At 37.2% G+C, this 23,298-nt stretch overlaps 1 protein-coding gene across 1 annotated transcript in view; it reads right to left on the reverse strand.

Moving 5' to 3' along the window:
- Positions 1-23,298, reverse strand: part of COL25A1 (collagen type XXV alpha 1 chain) — a 523,121-nt gene that overhangs the window by 126,352 nt on the left and 373,471 nt on the right. The window contains exons 8-10 of the mRNA XM_074396556.1: positions 16,514-16,585; positions 15,353-15,460; positions 12,976-13,011 (exon numbers count right to left, since the gene is read on the reverse strand). Coding sequence (XP_074252657.1) covers positions 12,976-13,011; positions 15,353-15,460; positions 16,514-16,585 — 216 coding nt within the window. The remainder of the gene's footprint in view (positions 1-12,975; positions 13,012-15,352; positions 15,461-16,513; positions 16,586-23,298) is intronic.

Here is a 23,298-nt window from a genome sequence, read left to right on the forward strand (position 1 = left end):
TAGAGTAACATCATTAATCTGCAGGTAAACCTTTACAGCAGTTTTAATAATCTTTCAGCAAACACCATGGGAAGTTATGCAAAATAAAGTTCAGATAAAAACTTATAAACACAGTAAGAAATTATAGAGTTACTTGATTTTCTTTCCAATTTTTTTCCCTCTCTCTTCCTAGATTCCATATCTAAAGATTTATGTACAATATTCAGAATATGGTGAGAAAGTAAGTTAAAGAAACATGATAGACCCCATGTTTGGTGACTGTCTTTACCAGAACCATGTTACTCAGGCCTCAGAGTCAAGTTTTACTCCTCCTACTTCAGTCCATCAGACACTTAAGAATATCTCTATGATCCAGCCCTCTTCTTCAGCCACATTGCTACCTTCCTGTTAAACCCTCCCTTCTCTCCCTCAGCTAATATAATGTTCACCTAATGACCACCCTGCTTTCAGTCTCCTCCAGCGCTTTCTGCACACTGCTGCCTGCCTGAGCTTGCTTAAAGGCCAATGGGTTCAAACCTTTCCCTTACTTAAATATCATTCAGTGGCTTTTCACAGCCTTTTATAAGAGTCTGGGCTTTGGCAGTAGTTGTAGTTTTCCGCATAAGCCAGGCTTCCACATTTCTGCACCTCTGTCTGTTCCTATAAGGGGCTTTCTTCTCCCTGGTCCTCTCCTGCACCCATTCCAAAATCAGAGCTCAGTGCCCTCGCCCTTGTGGTAGGTGCTCCTCTTTCATTGTTCAAAGCACCCCTATGAAGTTTTCATAGAATTTACCAACAATAATCATAATTGTCTGGTTACCTCTTTATTCACTCTAAATTACCTTTATCTTGCACAGTAGCTGGCACATAGTAATTGCTCAGTGAATAATGTTAAGGGGTTAATTCATTTATTCGTTCACATAATAGTTTTTGAGTGCCCACTGAGTGCTATTTTGTCTACAAAACAAGACAAAACAAAATGATCACTCAGTGAGCACTCAAAACAAAGTAAGACAAAAATGCATACCCCTGGACTTTGTATGCTAGTGAATACACTCAGACAGTAAACAAATATAAAGTTGTGTCAGGTCACAGTGCTAAAGCAAAGAGGGAGATATGGATTGGGAGAAGTAGATGGAATAGTTTAAACTGGGCGGAGATCATTTAGTGAAGCCCTCAGTGATAAAGAGGTCAGGAAGAGAGTGATGCGTATAGAAGGGGGAAGCATATTCCAGGCAACGGAAGAGCAAATGCAAAGAGCGAGAGTTGGGCACATGCTAAGCATGTTCAAAGAACACCCCAAGGAGGCTGTCAGTGAGTAGTAGGAGATGGGGATATAAATAGGGAAGAGAGATTGTATGTGTATGGCCTTGTAGGTGCTTGCAAGCACAATGATGTTTACTTTGAGTAGGATAAAAATTACAGAAATGAACAAACGGACACATAAAGCAATTCAGGTTTTTTGTTTGTTTGTTTGTTTGTTTGTTTGTTTTTCTCTTAAGCTTGAGGCAATAGTGTCTCAAGATAGGAATGGCGGGATTTTTCACCCTTTTGTTCACCTGACTCATTCTAACATTGCTGGCCTATTCTAATAGCCTCCAGATTACCTCTAATTGCAAGCATGATTGGAGAAATTTAGGTCATGACTTCCATATGAACATAGCAAAGCCAAAATCATCCAAGTTACATGGTATCATTAACAATCAGAGTGTTATATATGTGTATGTGGGCCTAAGGTCTCTAATGCACTTCAGAAAACAATTATGCAAACAGTAGATAGAATTATCAACCCAAGTAAATCTTCAAAGCAGGCTGTTAAGAAAAGGATCACTCTGTGACCATTATGCATTGGCTGTACTTTGTAGTTTGTGAACCAAAAAAAAAAAAAAAATAACACAGAAAACCCTTCCTTGATAGATCATGGGATGGAAAAAAAAAATAATGAATTTTTCTGACACTACTGATGTTAGCACAAATTTGATTGAGGTATTAATTACTTAAACAGGATGCTGAGTTCCTAAATGATGTGCTTTAGGATGCCTCTTGGGACATGTTTCAAGGCAAGTTCTGGTTGCCTGCTATTAGGAAATGATGTAGGGGGCGGACACAGTTCCTGTTCTGTCCCTGATGGCTAACAGTAAAATTTGAAGCTCTGAGAGCTGCTGGTCATTTCTTGACAGAAGAATATACAACTAGCTTCTGGTAATAAAAAACTTAGGGAACAAAAAAGAGGTGGTCCATCTGTAAAGGGGAAGATAAAAGCCCAAAACTATTAAACCATTTAAAATTATTTCGTTTTTTATAATTTTTCCATGATTTAGGCAATGAAAGTTAGGCAAAATGAATAAAATATCTTTAAAAGTCTAGTTCCAAAGGGAAGAATGATAACACATATAATCTAACTATGGAGTCATAAAACATTAGTACCAGACTTTCTCAAGGGTTTGGTACAACAGACTTAAACTGCAATATTTTGAAAGATATTAACCTGGTGAAATGCATCAAGAGATCACAAAATATATAAACTTGGCTTATAAAGAGTAAGAGGAAATTTGTCTTACTTAAGAAGTAATCATTTAAGATGCATATATATAAAATGCCATGTTCTGCTTGGATGTTTGATGTGGGAAGGTTAAGAAACATAAACTCTAGCCACAATTATATGTATGTCTGGAGTGTAATTCAAGTGATGTTTTACAAGATTTGGATTTCATAGCTTAAGTGTGTGGAAATACCAACTAGAAACTATGGGGAAATGTTTAGAATATAAGAGAGTGCACTGAAATGCTTTCAGCGTAAAAGCCAGTGATTTAGTTCAAGTGGCCATGAAGGAACACAGCATAAACAAGAACAGGGCAAGACAGTGCTGAGAAGGGAAAGCCTCATCTCTTGTTTCTAGTCTTTCATGGATCCTGTCTTCAGTCACACTTCATCATGTATATTTTCCCAAGAAGTCTATATCCTTCTCCGATTAGTCTTCATGTGAAGTTCTTAATCATTCTTCAAGGCTCAGCAGTCATAACTCACTTCCTTTGTGAGCCTTCTCCAGCACACCCAGACAAAGCTTGTTTTTATCCTTTGTGTTTCTTTAGCACATTTCAACTGGCTATATTTTAACATATTTACCTATTTTAAAAATCCACTTGACTAGGAAGCAACTTCCTCAGGCCATATATTTCACATAGTCAGGATTAGTGCCTAACATATAAATAATTATTGACTAAATGGAAACAATGAATGAATGAATTTAAAAAGTATTAAATTCTGTTTACTGGCTTTCCACCATTATTTTAACACTCATACTATCATACCTCTATCACTGGAAAGAGTTCTCAGTTTTGAGACAGTTGTTCTGTTTAAGTCTCTGAGTTTTTTGTTCAGTAATATCACTTCATAATTTCTATTATTTGAAAAAGTTCCTCTACAACCAAGAGCCTGTTAGTAAGATGGCATGTCATTATATTTATTCATGAGCATTTGATGAAAAAAGGTTCTACATGCAGTAATTATTTTTTAAAAGAGTAAATTCTTTCTGACTTTTCTATCTCATGTGCTGAATTTTTGCAGAAAATATTAAACCAGGATGATTCATTTATTGGTGTTTCTCATAATCATGAGGCTATGACCTCTTTAAGGGAGGTCTCTTAAAGTTCAGGAAATTAAAGCAGTAATACATTTTTCTCACTACTTGACAAAACCAGAACCCAAGACTAAATATTGAGCTTTAAATACCATAGATTAAAGATAAATCTGGGTATATAAAAACCTTATTTTTTATCAGATTCTAAAACAGAGATTCTATATTACCTCTTGCCAGATATCCACACACTAAAATTAGCTCATTCCATCTCTTCTAAAATTTTAATAAATTGTTTCTTATTGCTAAACCTAAAATGGAAATGATCCGAAAAGAAAGAAAAATTAACAGGCTTCTCTGCCCTCTGTGATTAAACATACTTCCCTCGAGTACTATAAAGGAAACAAATTTATGGTTCACAAAGGCCTATCACCCTACACTACACTCAGTAAAAAATATTTCCAATAAGCAGTGTAAGTGTTTTTCCTATTTTAAATCAACAACACTGAGAAACCCTGGCGGCTAGAATTTAAATAAGTCATGATCCACAGAAAAAGATCTTAAATTTAAGATTATAATATGTAGCATATCCCATTCAGATCTGTTTTCTACCTAGATGGATCAGCGCTGTCTCTTAATAATAGAACTTTCTATAGAATAATGGAAACATTCTGTAGTTAATAATAGATCAATGGATAGTTAATAACAGACCAATGGATAGCCACTAATCACATAAGTCTAATGAGCATTTGAAATGTGACTATTACAATATTTAGACACTGAATTTTTAATTTTATTTATTTTATTTTATTTTTGCAACAGGGACTTACTTTATCACCCAGTCTAGAGTGCAGTGGCGTGATCTTGACTCTCTGCAACCTCTGCCTCCCCCTTCCAGGCTCAAGCGATCCTCCTGTCCCATCCCACAAGTAGCTGGGACTATCTACAGGCATAAGCCACCACACCTGACTAATTTTTGTTTGTTTCTTTTGTAGAGATGGGTTCTCACCATGTTGCCCAGACTGGTCTCAAACTCCTGAGCTCAAGTGATCCACCTGCCTGGGCCTTCCAAAGTGCTAGAATCACAGGCATGAGCCACTCAGCCTGGCCAACTTTAAATTAAATTTAAATAGCCACATGTAGGTAATGGGGACTGCAAGGGACAGTGCAGTTCTAGACAACAGAACACATAAGACAGAAATCAAGTGAATTGGATTCTAGTCTGGTCCTGCCATTAACTATTTTGTAACCTTGGCCAAGTTACTTTTTCACTCTGATGCTGTTTCTTTATCTGTGAAACGCTAAGCTACATGATTTCTAAGATTTCTTCTAAACTTTTTTATATCCTACTTAATATAATAGCCATATGGTATGACTAGAATTTTTTTTTTTTTTCCTTTTTAGCTAAGATTACAGGCACCATGCCCGGCTAAATTTTTGTATTTTTTGTTTTTTTAGTAGAGATGGGGTTTTACCATGTTGGCCAGGCTGCTCTCAAACTTCTGATCTTAGGTAGTTCACCATCTTGGCCTCCCAAAGTGCTGGGATTGCAGGTGTGAGCCACCGTGAGCCACCCAGCTGATGTGACTAGAAATTGATACAATTGCTTTTCCATTGTCCTCATGAAAATCATCCTTTTAGTTACAACATGTATATTTGTAAGCACATATGTATTCTAAATAATCTATAATACATATATAACTATAAAAAGATGCAGGCCGGGCATGTTGACTCATACCCATAATTCCAGAACTTTGGGAGGTCCAGGCAAGAGGATTGTTTGAAGCCTGGGCAATATGACAAGACTCTATCTACATAAAAAATAAAAATTAAAAAAAAATCCAGGTGTGGTGGTGCATGCCTGAGTCCTAGCAACTTGGGAGGCTGAGGCAGGAGGATTCCTTGAACCCGGAGTTTGAGGCTGCAGTGAGCTGTGATCATGCCACTGTACTGCTACCCGCATGACAGAGCAAGACCCTGTCTCTAAAACAAAACAAAAAAAGAAGAGCAATTTTGTGTAATTTGTTGGATTTGTCCTACCCCATCCTGCCCTTGGGGAGTAATGACATGACATCAATTAGGAGAAAAATATAAAGCTAATTTCTTTGTATAAGGGCCTGATTTATCCATTGATTAATTCATATCATTCAATCACTCTGTTTATTAAACACACTAAGTACCAACAACTATTATATGATGTGATAAATGCTGTGGAGGAAGGGAGAAGACAGCTTCTAACTTAGCTTGGGGGAGTGTGAAAGTGTACGCATGTGTGAGATTTTTCTCAGAGGAGGTGATTAAGCAGAAGGCTATTTCTTTTTTAACGCTCCACTCAGACACAGGGATCCTGTACTTCCCTTAGATCCAGCAAGAAGGTTTTTGCCTTGGGGCCCATACTGTAAAGGGCTCTTTTCTGGTTGTACTTCCCAGGGGGTTAGGAATCCGTGAGTCTAAGAAAACATGCTCATCTGTACACACACCTTCCACCCTCAGCCCTCCCACCCTCCAGCCACCTGACCTTCAGGTACTAAGGACTCCAGAATTCTCTGCCTCAATGACTTGAGCTCACTTCAAAGACTGTGTGCTGTCCCTTCCCAGGCCTGTTCTTCTGGAGGTCAACCATACTGGTATGCACCACAACAAATTGGAAGAGAAAGCAAAGAGATGGGTATTTTGAGGGGTGTAGATGAAATTTGGTCTTATGAGCATCCACGAACCTGATTCTTACAAATTTAGAGCTTGAGTCTTATAAAGCTGAAGAATAAAGTGTGGGAAAGTAGGGAAGGAAGCAGGCCAAGGGCTAGGGCTAGTTACAGCTCTCCTCATGTCACCACACTGTGGCTCTGAACTCCAAGGAGTGCAAGAATTCTGGATTTGGACTTTCCAAGTTATCATGAGAATATGTCTGTAAAGGTTAGAGGATAAAACATATTTTACTGAACAGTTTTAATAAGTTGGTTTATAACTTAAATATTTAGACATTTTGTACAAAGACTCCCATTTTTCCTCTTGCCCTAAAATTTGAATATTTGCCCTAAATCTGCAAATGTAAAGCACATTCAAACAGGCTTTATTTTAAAAAGTTTCTTCTTTAATGATAAAATATGAGAATTTGATGAGATCAATTATAACTTAATATTCTCAAACAAGAGTCACATATTTTGCTTCAGTAGAGCTATAATAAGCTGGATTCTAAAGTTAGAAGAAGTGACAACTAGAGAAGCTGATCATGGTTTTGGAGAAAGAGACAATTTTTAAGACTTTCTTCTATTATAAGCTTAGCATATGACTGTCCATTGATTTTCTATTTTACAGAAGATATATAATAGATACATATAATATGTATCTGTGCATTCATAATGGAAACAGAGTTGAATGACGGGACTTTAGAGTCAGAAGGGAACTCATGCTGTTTAGTTTCACCATTCTTTACAGATGAAGCATCTAAAGCTTAGCTACCTTAATTTGTCCAAATGATAGAGCTTATTAGACCCTGAACTAGAACCACCGTAATAATAGAGCTGATTCACAGCCTAGAGGTCATTAAGGAAAACAAAATGAAGTAATGAGAGAGGAATACAGACAGCATCATCTACCCAGCTGTTGAGACTGGCTTTCTTTTACATAATCATGCTTCTAAATCATTGTTTAAAATGCTCCCCAAGTTGACGTTTTGTTTCAGGGGACAGAACCAGCTTCAAAGGAAAGTCAAATGTTCCTTCCTATCACCTCACTAAGTGACCTTTAGACACCACTAGAGAAGTCTGTGCACACAGGTATCAACACAGAGCTGGTCCCCCCGAGGCTGAGGAGAGACAGCTCCACTGCGTTGATTCTATGGCAGGACTCCCTGGAAGGGGTGGTGGGGCAGCACCAGAAATAGAAGGCATCACTTGTCTACTTTCTCTGGTCCATTTGAAAAACAGCACTACAGGCTCTGGGCAAAAGCCCCCAAGGAGGAGAGAAGAGCCCTGCAGGTGTGCCATTTATATGTACTTCATGGACAATCAGATTAAGGGAGGCTGATAAAGCATTAGAATGGTTGTGAAGGCATCTCAGCAGGCAGTGTGCACAACTGAAGGACAGGCAGTTTTACCAAACAAGATTTTGTTGTCAAAATCTAGTCTAATAACTACAATAAGATGATTTCAGTCATTTTTGTTATTCGTGATTTGAAGGTTTGGGGGTTTTGCTTCCTCTGCCAGATCCAAATCAGGAAGTCTGCTGTTGTCTCCAGTGTCTGCCATCTGCTGATCAAGATAGCAAGCAGATCAAAGCACAATGAAGGAATACCATGAGTTTTATCAAATCCGTGGGATAGCAATGCATTATAAATTGAACATATTTAAAGTAAACCTTCACGTACTGGTTCCTTCAATTTTATTTTAAATGCAATGGAAACATTTTCATGCTTATGTTATTGACTGATATTTTTTAAAAACACTATATTCACTTGACCTAAATGTATTAAATGTGTTTGCAGGTAAAATGAAAATCAACTAAAAATATCTGTAAACTGTTTGGACAGATGTCCAAATTTCACTTTAAGACAGTACAACAGGAAATGTTTGAGTTTTGAACTCTCAGATATAACCAGAACCCAATGAGTCATTTTAAGTATTCTTATCATTCAGTGCAAGATAAAAGAATATGTTATGGAGCTTATGTATATGTAGGTAAGGGGAAGAAAGGAATAAAGAACTTCAGAACAGGAAATTGGTCTCTGAAACTTTGGATATAGACAACTTGGAACAAAAAATAGTATACATGAAACTGGAACGTGTGTGTGTGTGTGTGTGTGTGTGTGTGTGTGTGTGTATTTTTATTATTATTATTATTTTTATTATTTTTATTTATTTGGAGACAGACTCTTGCTTTGTTGCCCAGGCTGGAGTGCAGTGGTGCAATCTCAGCTCACTGCAACCTCTGCCTCTAGGGCTCAAGCGATTCTCCTGCCTCAGCTTCCTGAGTAGCTGGGATTACAGGCACATACCACCATGCCTGGCTAATTTTTATGTTTTTAGTAGAGACGGGGTTTCACCATGTTGGCCAAGCTGGTCTCAAACTCCTGACCTTATGATCCGCCCGCCTCGTCCTCCCAAAGTGCTGAGATTACAGGTGTGAGCCACCGCACCCGGCCACTATTTGGCATATTTTTTAAAAATATCATCTATCTTTCATGCTTTCGAAAATTTCTGCATTTGTCAAAGAAAGAAACAGAATATCAAAAGGAAAGATACCTATTAAAATACTATTTTAACAACCATTTGAATTTCTGAAGAACTGAAAGATAAAGATCATTTGTACTAGGATTCAGAACGTGATCACTTTCAATTATGTTCATTCCTTTATTTCATTCTTTGGTCTACTTTCATAAGATACAGCAGTTCTTATTTGGGTGGAGTCAAATTTATTTGAGTGCAAGAACTGCGTTTCAAAAGCTCATCCTGAACTTCTCGGAAAACCCAAAGGTCATGTTTACAGAATAGATGCATGGCAGGGTTAAATAAATGCGGAACTACGTGAGCTGCAGGTTTTGTTTTTCATTCTATCATAGATGCTGTTAATCTTCAGATGGTAGCTTTTGCAATATAAACTATATATCTTAGATTATGAAAACTAATCCCCTACCTGATACACTCATAAACACTTTTGCAAGAGCTAATTTTAGATTGTTTCTAGCTTCTTCATTTCATCATCAGAGACAGTTTAAATTTATAACAATTCTCCAGTGCCTCGTAAGACCCTTATGTAAGCAAGCACTCCTCCATGACACAAACCAACAAGTGGAGTGGGGTTTACATAATGTGAAAAAGATGAGAGCAGTGGTATTTATTATGTTTTGTTTGTCTTAATAAGTGGGTGACAAGGGGAATGCCATGAAAAATTGATAATGGAAGATGATATGATGTACAGGAGAGGAAGGCTAAAACAGCTAAAATAGGACAAAAGCAATAAATCACACTCTTCACTGCAGCATTTGACATGTTGTAACTTAATTGGTAGCTGTTATTCAACTGTTCTTAGTTCTTACATTTCTTAGAGCAGCCTTTCTGAATGCCAAGTTATATCACCAGACATTTGTTTTAATAGTAATACTTCTCATTTATGGAACTCTTTGTGGTTCATAAAATATTTCATATTATCATTTCACTTGCTTCTCACCATAACCGAGTGAGAGAAGTAGAACAGGAATTATTACCTACATTTTATAGATCAGTAAAAAGGATCACAGACTATAGTTATACACCACTAAGTAGTTCTAAAACCAGAACTACTTATACAGTATACTTTGCTCCCTACCAGATTTCAAGTTCATGGACATAAATGCACACACACACACACACACACACACACACACACACAATGTGTGAAAGAAAATTTCTACGTTTCTAAGAAAAATTTCCTCCTCATTAAAATTGCAGTTGTATTTCTAGCATCCTCTTCTCTCTTTGATATGAGTTAAAATACATAGGTGCTATTCAAGTGAACATGTCATGATTTCTTTTTAAAAAGATAGATTTTTAGATTGGAGAAATATTTCATGTTAAGGAAACACAAAATATAGAAATTCAGTTAGCTGAATTAGGGGATTATACTGATTTATAGAAAGATTCTGAATAGGATTGTTTTAAACAGCAAAATTCCCTGGCACATTCAAAATATGTTGATATAAGAAAATCTGATTTAGACAAAACTCTGCAGGAATACATCTGTTATATAAATCCACACTCACCTGTTATTTACTCTGGAGAGAACAATTGAGCAATAATAATAACAACACAGTCATATAGTTCTTCATTATATGTTTTAAAGTGCTTTCCCCTAATTTATTGCATTGTTTTTGACAACTTTTAAGGCAGTCAGAGAGGGTATTGCTATCCTTTCTTCACAGATGAGAAATTGAGAGGTTAAGTGACTTGCCCAAGGTCAGACAGACATTCATTCATTTACTGCTATCAGAATGATTTAGTTTTAACGGGGTACTCAAGGAAATATGGTTCTTCCTCTTATTTTTTTTAAACAAGCTGTGAAAGCCATTAAAACAGAGGTTGATGATCTCACAAATATAATGTTGAATGAAAGAAGCCAGACACAAAAGTGTACATACGGTAGGATTTGATTACTATAAAATTCAAATGTAGGCAAAACTAATGTATAGTGACAGAAGTCAGGATGATGGTTACCTCTGGGATGGTAACAGGGGTAAAGGAGGGTTTAAGATAATGTCCTCGTTCTTGATCTGCTTTTTATATAGTTATGTTCACTTGGTGAAAATTCACTTGGATATATATACTATAATTTGTCTACCTTTCTTTACGTACATTAAAGAAGTTTCCTCTTTGAAAAGAATCTTACATCTTTAAAAACAGTAATTTTAAAATGCCATTTAGATCATTTAATATCCATATCCTTGAAACATTTGCGATTTCCATTAGGTTTCTTAAATGCATTTAAAAAATAAGAACATGAACTAAATCATAAGAGTTTAAAGAGTGAAGAAAAGTTTGTAGAAAAAAAAATCCAGTATTATTTCACCTGAGAAAGTTTTGATATGAAATGGGAATTGGAGCACACTAAGATAATAATGCAGGTGATTTAGGATCAGGTTAAACATTTGTATTCAACTTTGTCAAACTGGGAATGGTAAGAAAATGAGATTATATTGTTAGTCACATAATATATCTTAGAGAACATATATAAATTCAAGGAAGATAAGAATTTTTAAAAAATATATCTATTTTAATTTAGAACACTGTATATTAGGATGCTGTGTTGGGCATCAGAGAAAAAAGCCAAGGCCAGCAATAAAAATATGAGTAATCTGTGCACACCTGGGGACAAACAAAGCCTCCTGAGAAGCCCACATAGCTTTCAATATAAGAATATATGGGAAGAATGTGTTTTCACCATTTTCCAGGAAAAAAATTACATATACCTTCAACTGCTTAAAGTAATTGCAAAATTTATATTGTCACCCTCCCAGAATTCTTCACTCTGTAACTCCATACCACTGAGAGCTAATGCTACATTCTATGCAGTTACCACTGATGACAAAGGTTTTGTTTAAGTTTTACATGTGGTCTTCTTCCCGTTTCTTACACTTTTTTCCTTTTTCAAAAAATCCATTATAGTACCAAAAAATTATCTGTATCAAATGTGCATTTTGATATTACAGGTCAGGAACAGAGAATTTCCAGGCAGTGGGTGATATCTGGACCCAGGGTGCTTTCATTTCACCAGGGCTCCTGCAAAGGCAGCTCCACCGACAGCTGACTCCCTGGGAGAGCTGCTGAATGCATCTCAAGCCCAAGGAAGACTTGTTTGTTCCTGACCTTATGCATTAGTTTCACTAGGACGTGTTTCTTTAAATATATATGTTTATTTATTTAGAATATATGTGTGTGTGTGTATACACATGTGTGTGTGTATGTATATGTATATATATGTTTAGAGACAGGGTCTCATCATGTTACCCAGGCTAGTCTCAAACTCCTGGGCTCAAGTGATCCTCCCACCCTGGCCTCAAAGTGCTAAGATGACAGGTGTGAGCCCCCATGCCTGGTCTAAATTTTATACTTTGAAAATCTGCATACTGCATGCCAAACATTTTGCAGGATGGACAGAGTCAAGCTGACTGTGGTTACCTGCCAGCTTTCTGGCAATCTCTGGGCCCACTCCTTCAGCATCCAGGATGAGTGTGAGCCGTCCTCAGGCATTTAGGTTATTAGAGAGTTACCCTGTGATTCCCAATAGTGTTCATATCATAACATAGATTAGAGCGGCAGCTCAGGAGACAGAGAGAAGGGGACAGGAAGAGGTAGGTTGGAGGAATTCTACTCTTTCCGACTCATCAACCTGACCAAACATCTCTTCTACCAGCAAAAGATAAACAAATCACGGGGAATTGGGATCTGTGTGTCTATGAGTAAGTCCATGTGGAATCATTTCAGGACCACTTTTTTTTTTTTTTTTAATGACAGAAAACCAAAAGCCACAACTATTTTACAACAGTGAAGTAACTCTTTGAATCATTTTGCAAAGTTTGCTGTGCTAATTAATTTACTCAGACCTGATCCCTTTGAAAATGGAATTTCTATTTCTATTTAAGCTAATAGGCATGCCCCTAAATTTAATCTCTCTTACAGCAGAGTCAGTAACTAAATCGTCTCCTTTGACCTGCAGGGTCTCTGTCGCTCCCGACACCTGGAATCTCTTCCTTTTTCTCCTGCAACACCAATGTAGATATGTAGTCTTATGACACTTAGCATGTAGTAGATAGGTCGTGTTACTTTTAACTTTTACTAATTTTCTTTATTATAGTCTGTCATATCACAGATACATCTGTCACATATAATCTTGACCATAGTTTTAAATAACCTGGCTTAGTATAGAAAAAGATAAATTGAGATACTTGCCATCAAGCCTTGTTCTCCTGGTTTTCCTGGTTCACCCTTAAAAAAGAATAGTGATAATTTTAGTAACGTTGTAAGCATTTTTTTAAAACCCTTAATAATTCCTTTTTCTTTTTCCCTATACCTGTTGGGGTATGTAAATATCAAGTATATTCCTTCAGGTTAAATAGAGGAATGTAGCACATTAAAACAGAGCTGACTTCCCTTCTACAAACAAACTTCACAAATTTAGGGTTTAATAAAATTAGTCTAGATTATCATGTCTTCTTTAGGGTGACACAAAGATAATGACATGGTGTCTTCTTTAGGAAAACTCAGTACTTTCATACATAGGACAAAAAGATAACTGCTCTTGGTACTAGAATTAAATAATAAAATGAGCAGAGACTGATTTTAACTTTTGGTCTTCCTGGATTAATAATGGCTGAAGTAACATGTTTGATTAAATTTGACAGAGAAAAATGCACTATATCATGAGATTACTATCATTTCCTTATATTCAAATGGATTTAGAATTATCATGTTTTATTGTCATAATGATAGTCATTGGCTAAACATATTTTTTGTCTTAAAAAGCCTATAAATGTAGATATTGCTGGTCTTTCAAAATAAGTATTTCACAGTTTATTTTTATAGTCTTTTTCTAGTAAGGCATGATGACATACCTTCTCAGCTATTTGGGAGGCTGAGGCAGGGGAATTTCTTGAGCCCAGGACTTCTAGGCTATAGTGTGCTATGATGATGGCACCTGTGATTAGCCACCACACTACAGCTTGGGCAACATCGCAAAGACCGCAATGCACACACAAAAAACTTTTTCTAGCAGTCATGATAGTATATATAAACTCTGAGACCATATACAGTTCAAGTAATATGTTTGAAAATTTTGAAACAATTTGTCCTATGTATAGAAAGCTCCATTTCTTACTTACATGAATTAACTATGTTCATTTAAATAATGATATAATTTTGGATTCTGTGATTTGTTATACCTTACCTTTAATTTTGTTTTTATAAAGGTAATTTCTATCTTGAATTTGAGTATGATGCTCAATGATCTAATGTTTTACCATCAAAATGGTTTTAACTACTTTGTGAGAGACACTCATTGTATCTCTGTTGGCAACCAGCAATCAATGGGAGAACTTTAAATATCCCTAAAGCTGTAGCTGTCTCTGCCTTTTGGAATATTATTATGGAAAAAAGTGAGGCATTAGAAGACAGTTATAGAATTCAACTATTGTCTTTGAAGGTTGAGTGAAAGCAGTCCTAACAACTAGCAAATCATATGTTGGAAGACCATTCCTCATTTTATAACAGTGAATTCACAGCAGCCTTTAGAAAGAGCTATGGGCTTATGAGGCTGACTCAGAAGTTCTAAAGTATGTTATATTCTTATAAAGAGTCATTCTTTTTAAGAATGCATAAACATGCATATAAAAATGAAAGAAAATACACCAAAACAATAAAGACTATTGCATATTTTTATTTTTTTCTTTTTGGTCTTATTTTCAAAATTTTCTGCTTTAGGGATAAATATTTTCATTATTATTATGTACTACAAAAACAATGAAAATAATTTGTTAAATATATTGAAAAAATAATTTAATCCAGTAATAAACCTTAATTTCTAGTCCTAAAGTCATAAAATAAATCTAAAATTTTTGACCTTTTCCATATAGTTCTTTAAATTGCTGGATTGCCTCTATGAAACCAAACTGTTTATCTTCTGCCTTTTACATTCATTGACACTTGACCAAACTTAGTAGCCAAACATTGAGATTGCTTTTAAATTATTTCTATGAATAAGACCTTCATACAAAAGACAAATGAGATTTAAACCATACCCACTGATGTTTTAATCATTCATTTTATGGTTTTTAGCAATTTTGGAGGTTCAAGTTATTTATAAGGGATTAAATACTGGAATATTTCACTTCTTCTATTTTCCATAAATAACATAGAACTTTATCAGTCTGATCTTGAACCTTTGGAAAATGTTATTAGTCTCCTACTTAGTTTTTCAAAGGAATCTCCCATTTAAACCAAAGGTCCTGGTGCACACTATGGCAGTGAAGAGACAAATGGGGTCAGGCAACTCCAATCACAGACTTCTTGAGGCTTAAAAACAGGGTAGTGGCTGCCTCTAGGTGTCTCTAGTGGTTTGCTTGGGATCCCCAGTGGATTGTGTGGTAAAGAGGAATGCACCTGGGAGCGCCCCAAGCTGCTTGGGGACTTTCCCATCATCCCACTTCCCCTAAACCCACGCCGCTCACTGGACCCCCTGACCTGATGCCCCCACCACCCTACTCCACCCTAGTTCTCAGCCCTTAACACGAAACAAAACTTGTGAGAACAAGTAATCCAAAAAGAAACTCACGGGTACTCCTGGCATTCCACGGGGGCCATCTTTCCCTGTGTCCCCAGGTGGTCCTCTTGGGCCTGGAGGGCCTGGGGGTCCTGGAGGTCCTGCCTGTCCTTGGTCACCCTGTGATGGAGAAGGGAACAGACCAGCAATAACCATGAAAGATAAAGACTCAGGTCTTCTTTTCAGCACCTTAAATTTGTATTATCTAATCCACATTTACACTATGAAAAGAACCACAACAGTCACAAATATAAAGCCTGTAGGCAATTTGCCTCCCAGCAGGCAGCAAATAAATATTCATGCTGGGTGACTGAGTAGATGCTATTAAAATCAAAGCAGTGCAGGAACCAGAGCTTACAGTTCTTGGAAATAGGGTATATGTTACCACTGTAGTCAGAGCTGGTATAAAACGTGTGCATTACTTTATCCATAACAACCCTGCATCAGGTACATGCACCACATTTAACAAAATGGCTGCATTTATAGTTAGACAAATGTGTTTACTTTTTCATACCCTATAAAATTAAGCATATGAGGTTCCCATCATATGGCATAATAATTTATAAATTAGCAAAGCTGGAAAGCTTAGAAACTGGATCTGTTAGTGGTTACAATTTAAATTTTTTTTTTTTTTTTTTTTTTTTTTTTTGAGATGGAGTTTCGCTCTTGTTACCCAGGCTGGAGTGCAATGGCTCGATCTCGGCTCACCGCAACCTCCGCCTCCTGGGCTCAGGCAATTCTCCTGCCTCAGCCTCCCGAGTAGCTGGGATTACAGGCACATGCCACCATGCCCAGCTAATTTTTTGTATTTTTAGTAGAGACGGGGTTTCACCATGTTGACCAGGATGGTCTCGATCTCTTGACCTTGTGATCCACCCGCCTCGGCCTCCCAAAGTGCTGGGATTACAGGCTTGAGCCACCGCGCCCGGCACAATTTAAATTTTTTTAACTAAGAAAACATTTGATAGGCTTTTAATATCTTTTTTGGTACTGTCATCTAACATTTCAAACAAATGCAGCTCACTAAATGCAATTTTGTTTGAGGATATTTCCAAATAAATACTAACCCGCCACCCACACCCCACCCATAAGAGATAAATTGTAAAGCAATAGGAACACAGAGCAATATCCACTGTAAAGAAGAAATCAGACTTCAGCAAGAACAAGCACTACCTTAATCAGGCGGCGTTTAATGAGCTGCTGATCAGCAGAGAGAAACCCATGATTGATTTTAGGAAACACCATCTGATCAGTCAGGTGAGGTCAAAGGTTGAAGTTCAGAGATGAGAGAGTTGAAGAATAGACATCAGAAGGCCCCAAGAAAGAAATAAAGATATATACATTAGACTTACAATGATTTAAAAAAATAGAACTGGCACTTATGTCTAACATTAGACCCACTGGCTCTTCTTGAAAGAAACATCATCCTGAAATGGGATGATGAAACCAGATATCTTCAGTAGTAATGAACATTTTTTGTACCCCATCATTTTGCTGTGGATGTTGGATCTTTTTAAGGTAGTTTATTCCCAGAAGCAGGAAAGCAGGTGCACTCCTGCATTCTTCACTCTGAGAAGAAAGTCTAGAGACAAAATGCCAGTTCCATTTCCGTCAGCCTTGTCAACCAGCATAACGTGGCATGAACTCGACTGCCATTTCATTGATGCCCGAAGTCCAGAGAGAGTACTTAGGATTATTTAATTGACCAGAAAAATATTACAGAGCATTAGAATGCATGCAAATTAAGCCATCAAGGCATGGTATGGTTCTAGATCGTTATGCCCACCTCTCTTCACAGTACCTGCTTGACGTCAATATCCTCCTCTCAAGTATGCTCAGAATACACCCTCTTAATTGACATTTGACCTCACTTATGCAAGTGGGGTCTCAAATGCCCAATAACTTGATATACATGATGAGAGGAAGCTAACGGGCTCGGCAAGACAATTAAATGGTTCCTGCTCACGCTTATGCTGATTGCAGCTCTGACTATGCAGGCACAGGTGACAACCACAAACCTTGACGGTGAGGATCTGATTACTGTGCAGGGCAGCAACTGTGGGGAAGCCTGGCAGGCCCTATGGACGTAGCACAGCACCAAAACAACACGACATAAAACGTCACACAGACATTTCACTGGGGGACAAACAAAACAAGTACATACCTAGTGTCTCCCTTTCCTGGCTCTAAGTCTTGCCTTGTCTGACACACCATAAACAAAATTAGATACTTGAGACCCCAAAATAAACCTTTCCTTTTTTTGCACGAAGTCAACCTCCACTTCTTGGGTTCAAGTGATTCTCCTGCCTCAGCTTCCCTAGTAGCTGGGATTACAGGCATGCATCACCATGCCCCGCTAATTTTTGTATTTTTAGTAGAGGCAGGGTTTCACCATGTTGGCTCGGCTGGTCTCATACTCCTGACCTTAAGTGGTGATCCACCTGCTTTGGCCTCCCAAAGTGCTGGGATTACAGACATGAGCCACCACGTCTGACCTTTTTTTTTTTTTTTTTTTTTTAAAGAGTCTTGCTCTGTCACCCAGGCTGGAGTGTAATGGCACAATCTCAGCTCACTGAAGCCTACACCTCCTACGTTCAGATGATTCTGTCTCAGCCTGCCAAGTAGCTGGGATTACAGGTGCACACTACTATGCCCAGCTAATTTTTGTATTTTCAGTAGAGACAGGGTTTCACTATGTTGGCCAGGCTGTCTTGAATTTCTGACCTCAAGTGATCTGTCTGCCTTGGCCTCTCAAAGTGCTGGGATTATAGGCATGAACCACTATGCCCAGCCAAACCAATCATGTCTTAAAGCCTGGAATGGGGAGAGTGAGCGCTCATTGTCACTGAGCCTGGGGCAGGTACAATAGGGTCTGGGTCCACAGAGGGTAAGAATTTGCTACATGGAATATTTCTGGAATCTTACTTACAAAATTGCAACAGCTTAATTACAAAATGTTAGTCCAAAATGGAGATAACTACAGACACTGTTACGAAAACAACAATTTCCTTCCCGTTGACATTCTGTTTACAACTCAGGACATACAATACATGTATTAATTCTTTTTTGGACAACAACAGGGAACAAAATTTTGCCATCAGATCAGACTTATTCCCCAGAATAAACATGGTACACCTCACAAAATATAGCCTTGCCACCCACATATCAAAATTTCTCTCTCCAATCATATGACGTATCTCAGATCTCTCCTGTTTCAGGAATTCATGCAGAGGTGGTGGATGAAAATCTGTCTTTTATAACATGTGTATTTCATGTCAGGGGGATTTATGGCCACACTCTGCAGTAATCACTTCTGTCACATAACTTTTCCAAAAGAACTTGACAGTTCACACAACCCCTTGATGCAGAAAAGCAGTTTTGAATTCCTTATCCAAGGAGAACAGGGGAGAGAGGTTTTTGAGAGTCATTCTTCAATAACTCCTACTAATTCTTCCTCATAGGTGTTATCAATTGGGTAAGTCTGGGAGAGAAATTTTGTCTTTGTTCTATTTCTTTTCTAACAACACGTGAAACTAAAGATTTTTATTCTCCTACCCACCTGCCCCCCCCACCCCCGCAAAAAAAACACAGAACATGTTTACCATACAAATAAAATAAACCACCACCACAGCAAAACATGGCCTGGGCACCCCTCCTGCCCTTTCCCTCTTCCCACCCAAATTTATCTTACAGATATTTTTAGGAAAGCCTAGAAAATTCCAAGATTTTTAATTTTATTAGTTTTGTGGATATTTTCTTACCACATTCCTCATTTTAGAGATATGTTTTTCTTTTTAAGAGAGGCAGCAAAATTAGTTTGCAGTCTGAAGACATTTCTTCAGCCCTAATGGCTTTGATTCTCAGTCTTCAGTACTACAACTTCTCAGGAAACAAAACTGAGAAAATCTCTCTCTTGCCACATTTGTTCTGATAAGGCTACTAGGTGGCTGCGTCGTTTTGAGGTGACCTATGTCCTCTTTTTCTTCTCTCTAAATGCAAGTCCTTTAAATATAGATTCTGCATAAATGCAGAAATGCTACAAGTTGGAAAACAGATGTATACAATTTGCTTTTGTTTTACTATGGAATATGAGTTTAAAATGTTATTAGATGGTAATGTGCCAGCATCTTTCCATCTGTGACTCATTAGCCCTATATTACACAGTCAGAATTTTATATATAAATCTCATATTTATGTAACAAAGAACAAAAACAGATACAAATAAGAAGTCTATGAGGAATCAGAATCTTGATTAGTGGCGATAAATCATAATGTCACTTGAAAAAGGATTATCTAACAAAATAATTGTAAATTAAAAACCTTTTAGCAGCACACATGGTAGGCCTTACAAATATTTTGAAATCTGAATGTATAAATAAGTCACTTCTTGTATTCATATCTAAGCATGACCAGCTTTCTATCTGATCACATTTTCTAAATGCTCTCTCACACACACACGGCCTCAAGTTTTGTAACTCCTTAGTTTGGGTTCCAGTTTTAATGAGCTCTAAAGAAACAAGTGGACAGGTAATTCTCACCTCAGAAAGATCTTTTTCCTCAAACAGAATAATTTCTATTTGAGAAAGCTGACTTATATTCTTTAATCACCTTGACTGTGAAAATGCTGCCAAATAGGTATTTACAGCTACATTTTAAAGATTTCATTAGCATGTAGGCAAAATAGTTTTTCAGGAGTTTACATACAGCAAAGTAAAAAGGGGACATGTGGAAGGATTCTTTTAAATTCTAACAAAAATCCCATTATTTGGGCTGCAATGTACTAGGACCCTGTGCTTTTCAAACTGGGGTAAAAATAACCCTCAGATTATAGGCCAGTATCCTAGTGAGTGTTTCAAAGCAATAACAAATATGGTATCTCTTCTTAAAAGGTCTATTTAATTGATGGTAAATAAATTTAAACATTTTTATGTAAAGCAAATGTCGATATATTATAGGGTTATAGCATTCAAAATTGCAGATGTTTTAAAAATATTCACCATTTTGATGGTGTTAAAAAAAAAATCCCATTTCACAGGGGCTCCCTCCAGATCCTGGGTAGACACTGACTCTGCTTCTTGTAGGAGTTCTTTAGAGGGTTGGTTTGTAAAGTATAGGTGTTGACACCCATCCTTAGGGAATGGCTTTGAGTGGCCATAGCTGTTGGGCTTCTCTAGGCATTCATACAGAGAATACAGTTTTTATTAACTATACCACTTTTTCCCACAGTATCATTAGTCATAGTTCTCTCTAAACAAATAAAATGGACATATTTTACTTGGTTTTGCATCTCAGAAAATTTGCCTGGTACACAGATGGTTTGAGTGGGTGTGGAAAAACAAATGTGTCTCCAGAAAAATACGGAGAAAAGAAGTCCAGGAATAAGCTAAATACTGAAATAATTTGTGGTTGTTTTTTGTTTTTTGTTTTTTGTTTTGAGATGGAGTCTGGCTTTGTTACCCAGGCTGGAGTGTAGTGATGTGATCTCAGCTCACTGCAACTTCCACCTCCTGGGTTCAAGCAATTCTCCGGCCCCAGCCTCCTGAGTAGCTGGGATTATAGGCACCTGCTACCACAGCCAGCTAACTTTTATATTTTTAGTAGAGATGGGGTTTCACCGTGTTGGCCAGATGTCTCGAATTCCTGACCTAAAGTGATTCGCGCACCTCAGCCTTCCGAAGTGCTGAGATTATAGGTGTGAGCCATCACACCCAGCCTGAAATAATTTGTACATATTTTCACCCCCAAATATTTTGGATTCTTAAAAAATTGGATGTATAAGAGCTATAAAACTACCTTATATAACTCATTTTTCCCCCTCCTGAGAGCATAAAGCCTCAGACAGCTTCATGAATCTTCATGGCATTCTGTAAAGTAGGCAACCATCTCACAACAAGTATTTTAACATCCTTACAGGAAGGGCTATATCTCCCCCTTTATTATTATCTAGAAGAAACAATGCAAGCCTACCCCAAAGGGATATTGAACAAATAAATAATTCATAAGAAATGCTTCTAACTACTTAGGGGCTATACATTCAAGGTGTTACTGTCATTTTTATTGTGTACTCAGTAATAATGAATGTTATAAGAATTCAAAATATTTTCTCCTACCTGCTCTACAGTTTAAATATTAAAAAGCTTAAAAACTGACTAACATGCAGCAATATTTAGAAAGCATTTGTTGAGCACCTTCTGTACAACAGTCACTATGCCATGCTCTGGGGATTGAATGATGAGCAAGATCACAAGCTCACAGGGTTTACCATCTAGCGGAGAAACAGAAATAAGCTGGCAGTTATCATACAGAGTGTTAAGTACTGTGGTGGAGAAGTTGTGGCAGGAGGGGTGGGTGGCTACAAAGAAACTAAAATGTGCACCAGACACAGATTGGTGGAGCCACGGTAGACCTCCCAAGCCAGGTGAATGAGGGGCTAGGGTTTGGTACAGGAAGAGTGAAACTGATGATAGACCATTTAGGAAGCTATTACAATAGTCTAGTTGTGAGATTATGTCTTAGAACCAGAGGACGGACAAATCAATAGTTTCAATTGTTATAAAGGAAGTAAAATTTGTAGGACTTATAACTTGGCTGAGAACACAAGGGTAAATGAGGAGCAGAGAATGGTCCTAGGTCTCTAGCTTGGACAATGTAAAGACATTAGAAGGAACACAAGGAAAATGCTTTCCGGGGTAGGCAGGGAGTTATGAATGACCAATTCAGCTACAGATTTGCTGAATTTGAGATATCTATGGAGAGCCAAGGGGTAGCAGCTGACATGCATATAAAATGGAAGAAAGGAGAGAACTACCATCTGCAGGGCTATATGAAGTCACCTAGGGAGGCTGCAGAGAGGACAGACCTAGGAAAAAGTCGTTCGAAAGACTTAGGTTTAAGGGATGAGCAGAAGAGGCAGCTACAAAGAGGATGAAAAGGAGTGGCTGTAGAAGCAGGAGGAATGCTAATTCTCCTCACAAAAATTCTAGACATGCAAATGACTCAAAATGATAGATGCGCATACTTTACTTTGCTGTTTATTGCATCATCAATAATGCTGCATAAATGCACATAAATGACCCGTAATAAGAACAGGTTAACTGACAATGGCTGGTCATTGATCAGCACAAGGGAGTATACCTGAGATTGTACAGCAATGGAGGAAAAGATTATAAAGGGTCAAGGGGCCCCAATAGCAAGTCATAGTGAAAGAAATAATACACATTATGCAGAGAAATGAAATCTCTAAGTTTCTCCATAATGTAAATACTATCATGATTCAGTTTGCCCAAAATACATCATGCATTACAACATGAGCATTACAGTGGGCATGTGTGCAGCATAAATAAAGATAAATATTCCTCAAAGTTGATAAAATAATTTCTAGCTAAGAGAGACCAGATGGGGAAATACTATAATAGGATACAAAAATATTTAGGTAGAAGAATTGCTTTAGTTTAGTCGAAACTGTTAGATGCCTAAATAAGGAAAGAAAAGAAATTAAGAGAAAGAAATCTGAAGCTAGATCATTCCATATTGCAGTAGATGGTATAATGTGTCTGTCTGAATAGAAAAATCAACTATATAAAGCTAAACAGCTAAAGAAATATTTTTTGAAAAATCTTATAATATAAAAATTGGAGCCTGTGGAAATCAGAAATTCTAATGGCTGGTAAAAGATTGCCTGATGGTAGTATTAATTATGGAAAGAATTAGCCTTCTGTAGTTGAATATGATGTTTTCAGCTGGCTAAGAAAGTTACAATTTTCTTTTTTATTGATACTCTACGTTCCATTCTACTATGTTTTATCATAAATATTAACCCTATTCACTCCAGGAATTATCTTTTTATATGTAGATGATAAGAGTAATTTTATAAGTTATTTGGAAGAGAAATAAAAAAATGCAATCTCTATATTGACAAATGTCATTAAATACTGTAGCTACTAAAATGCTAAGTAAGT

This window comes from Saimiri boliviensis, chromosome 3 (assembly GCF_048565385.1).
Source record: "Saimiri boliviensis isolate mSaiBol1 chromosome 3, mSaiBol1.pri, whole genome shotgun sequence".
Lineage (NCBI taxonomy): Eukaryota > Metazoa > Chordata > Mammalia > Primates > Cebidae > Saimiri > Saimiri boliviensis.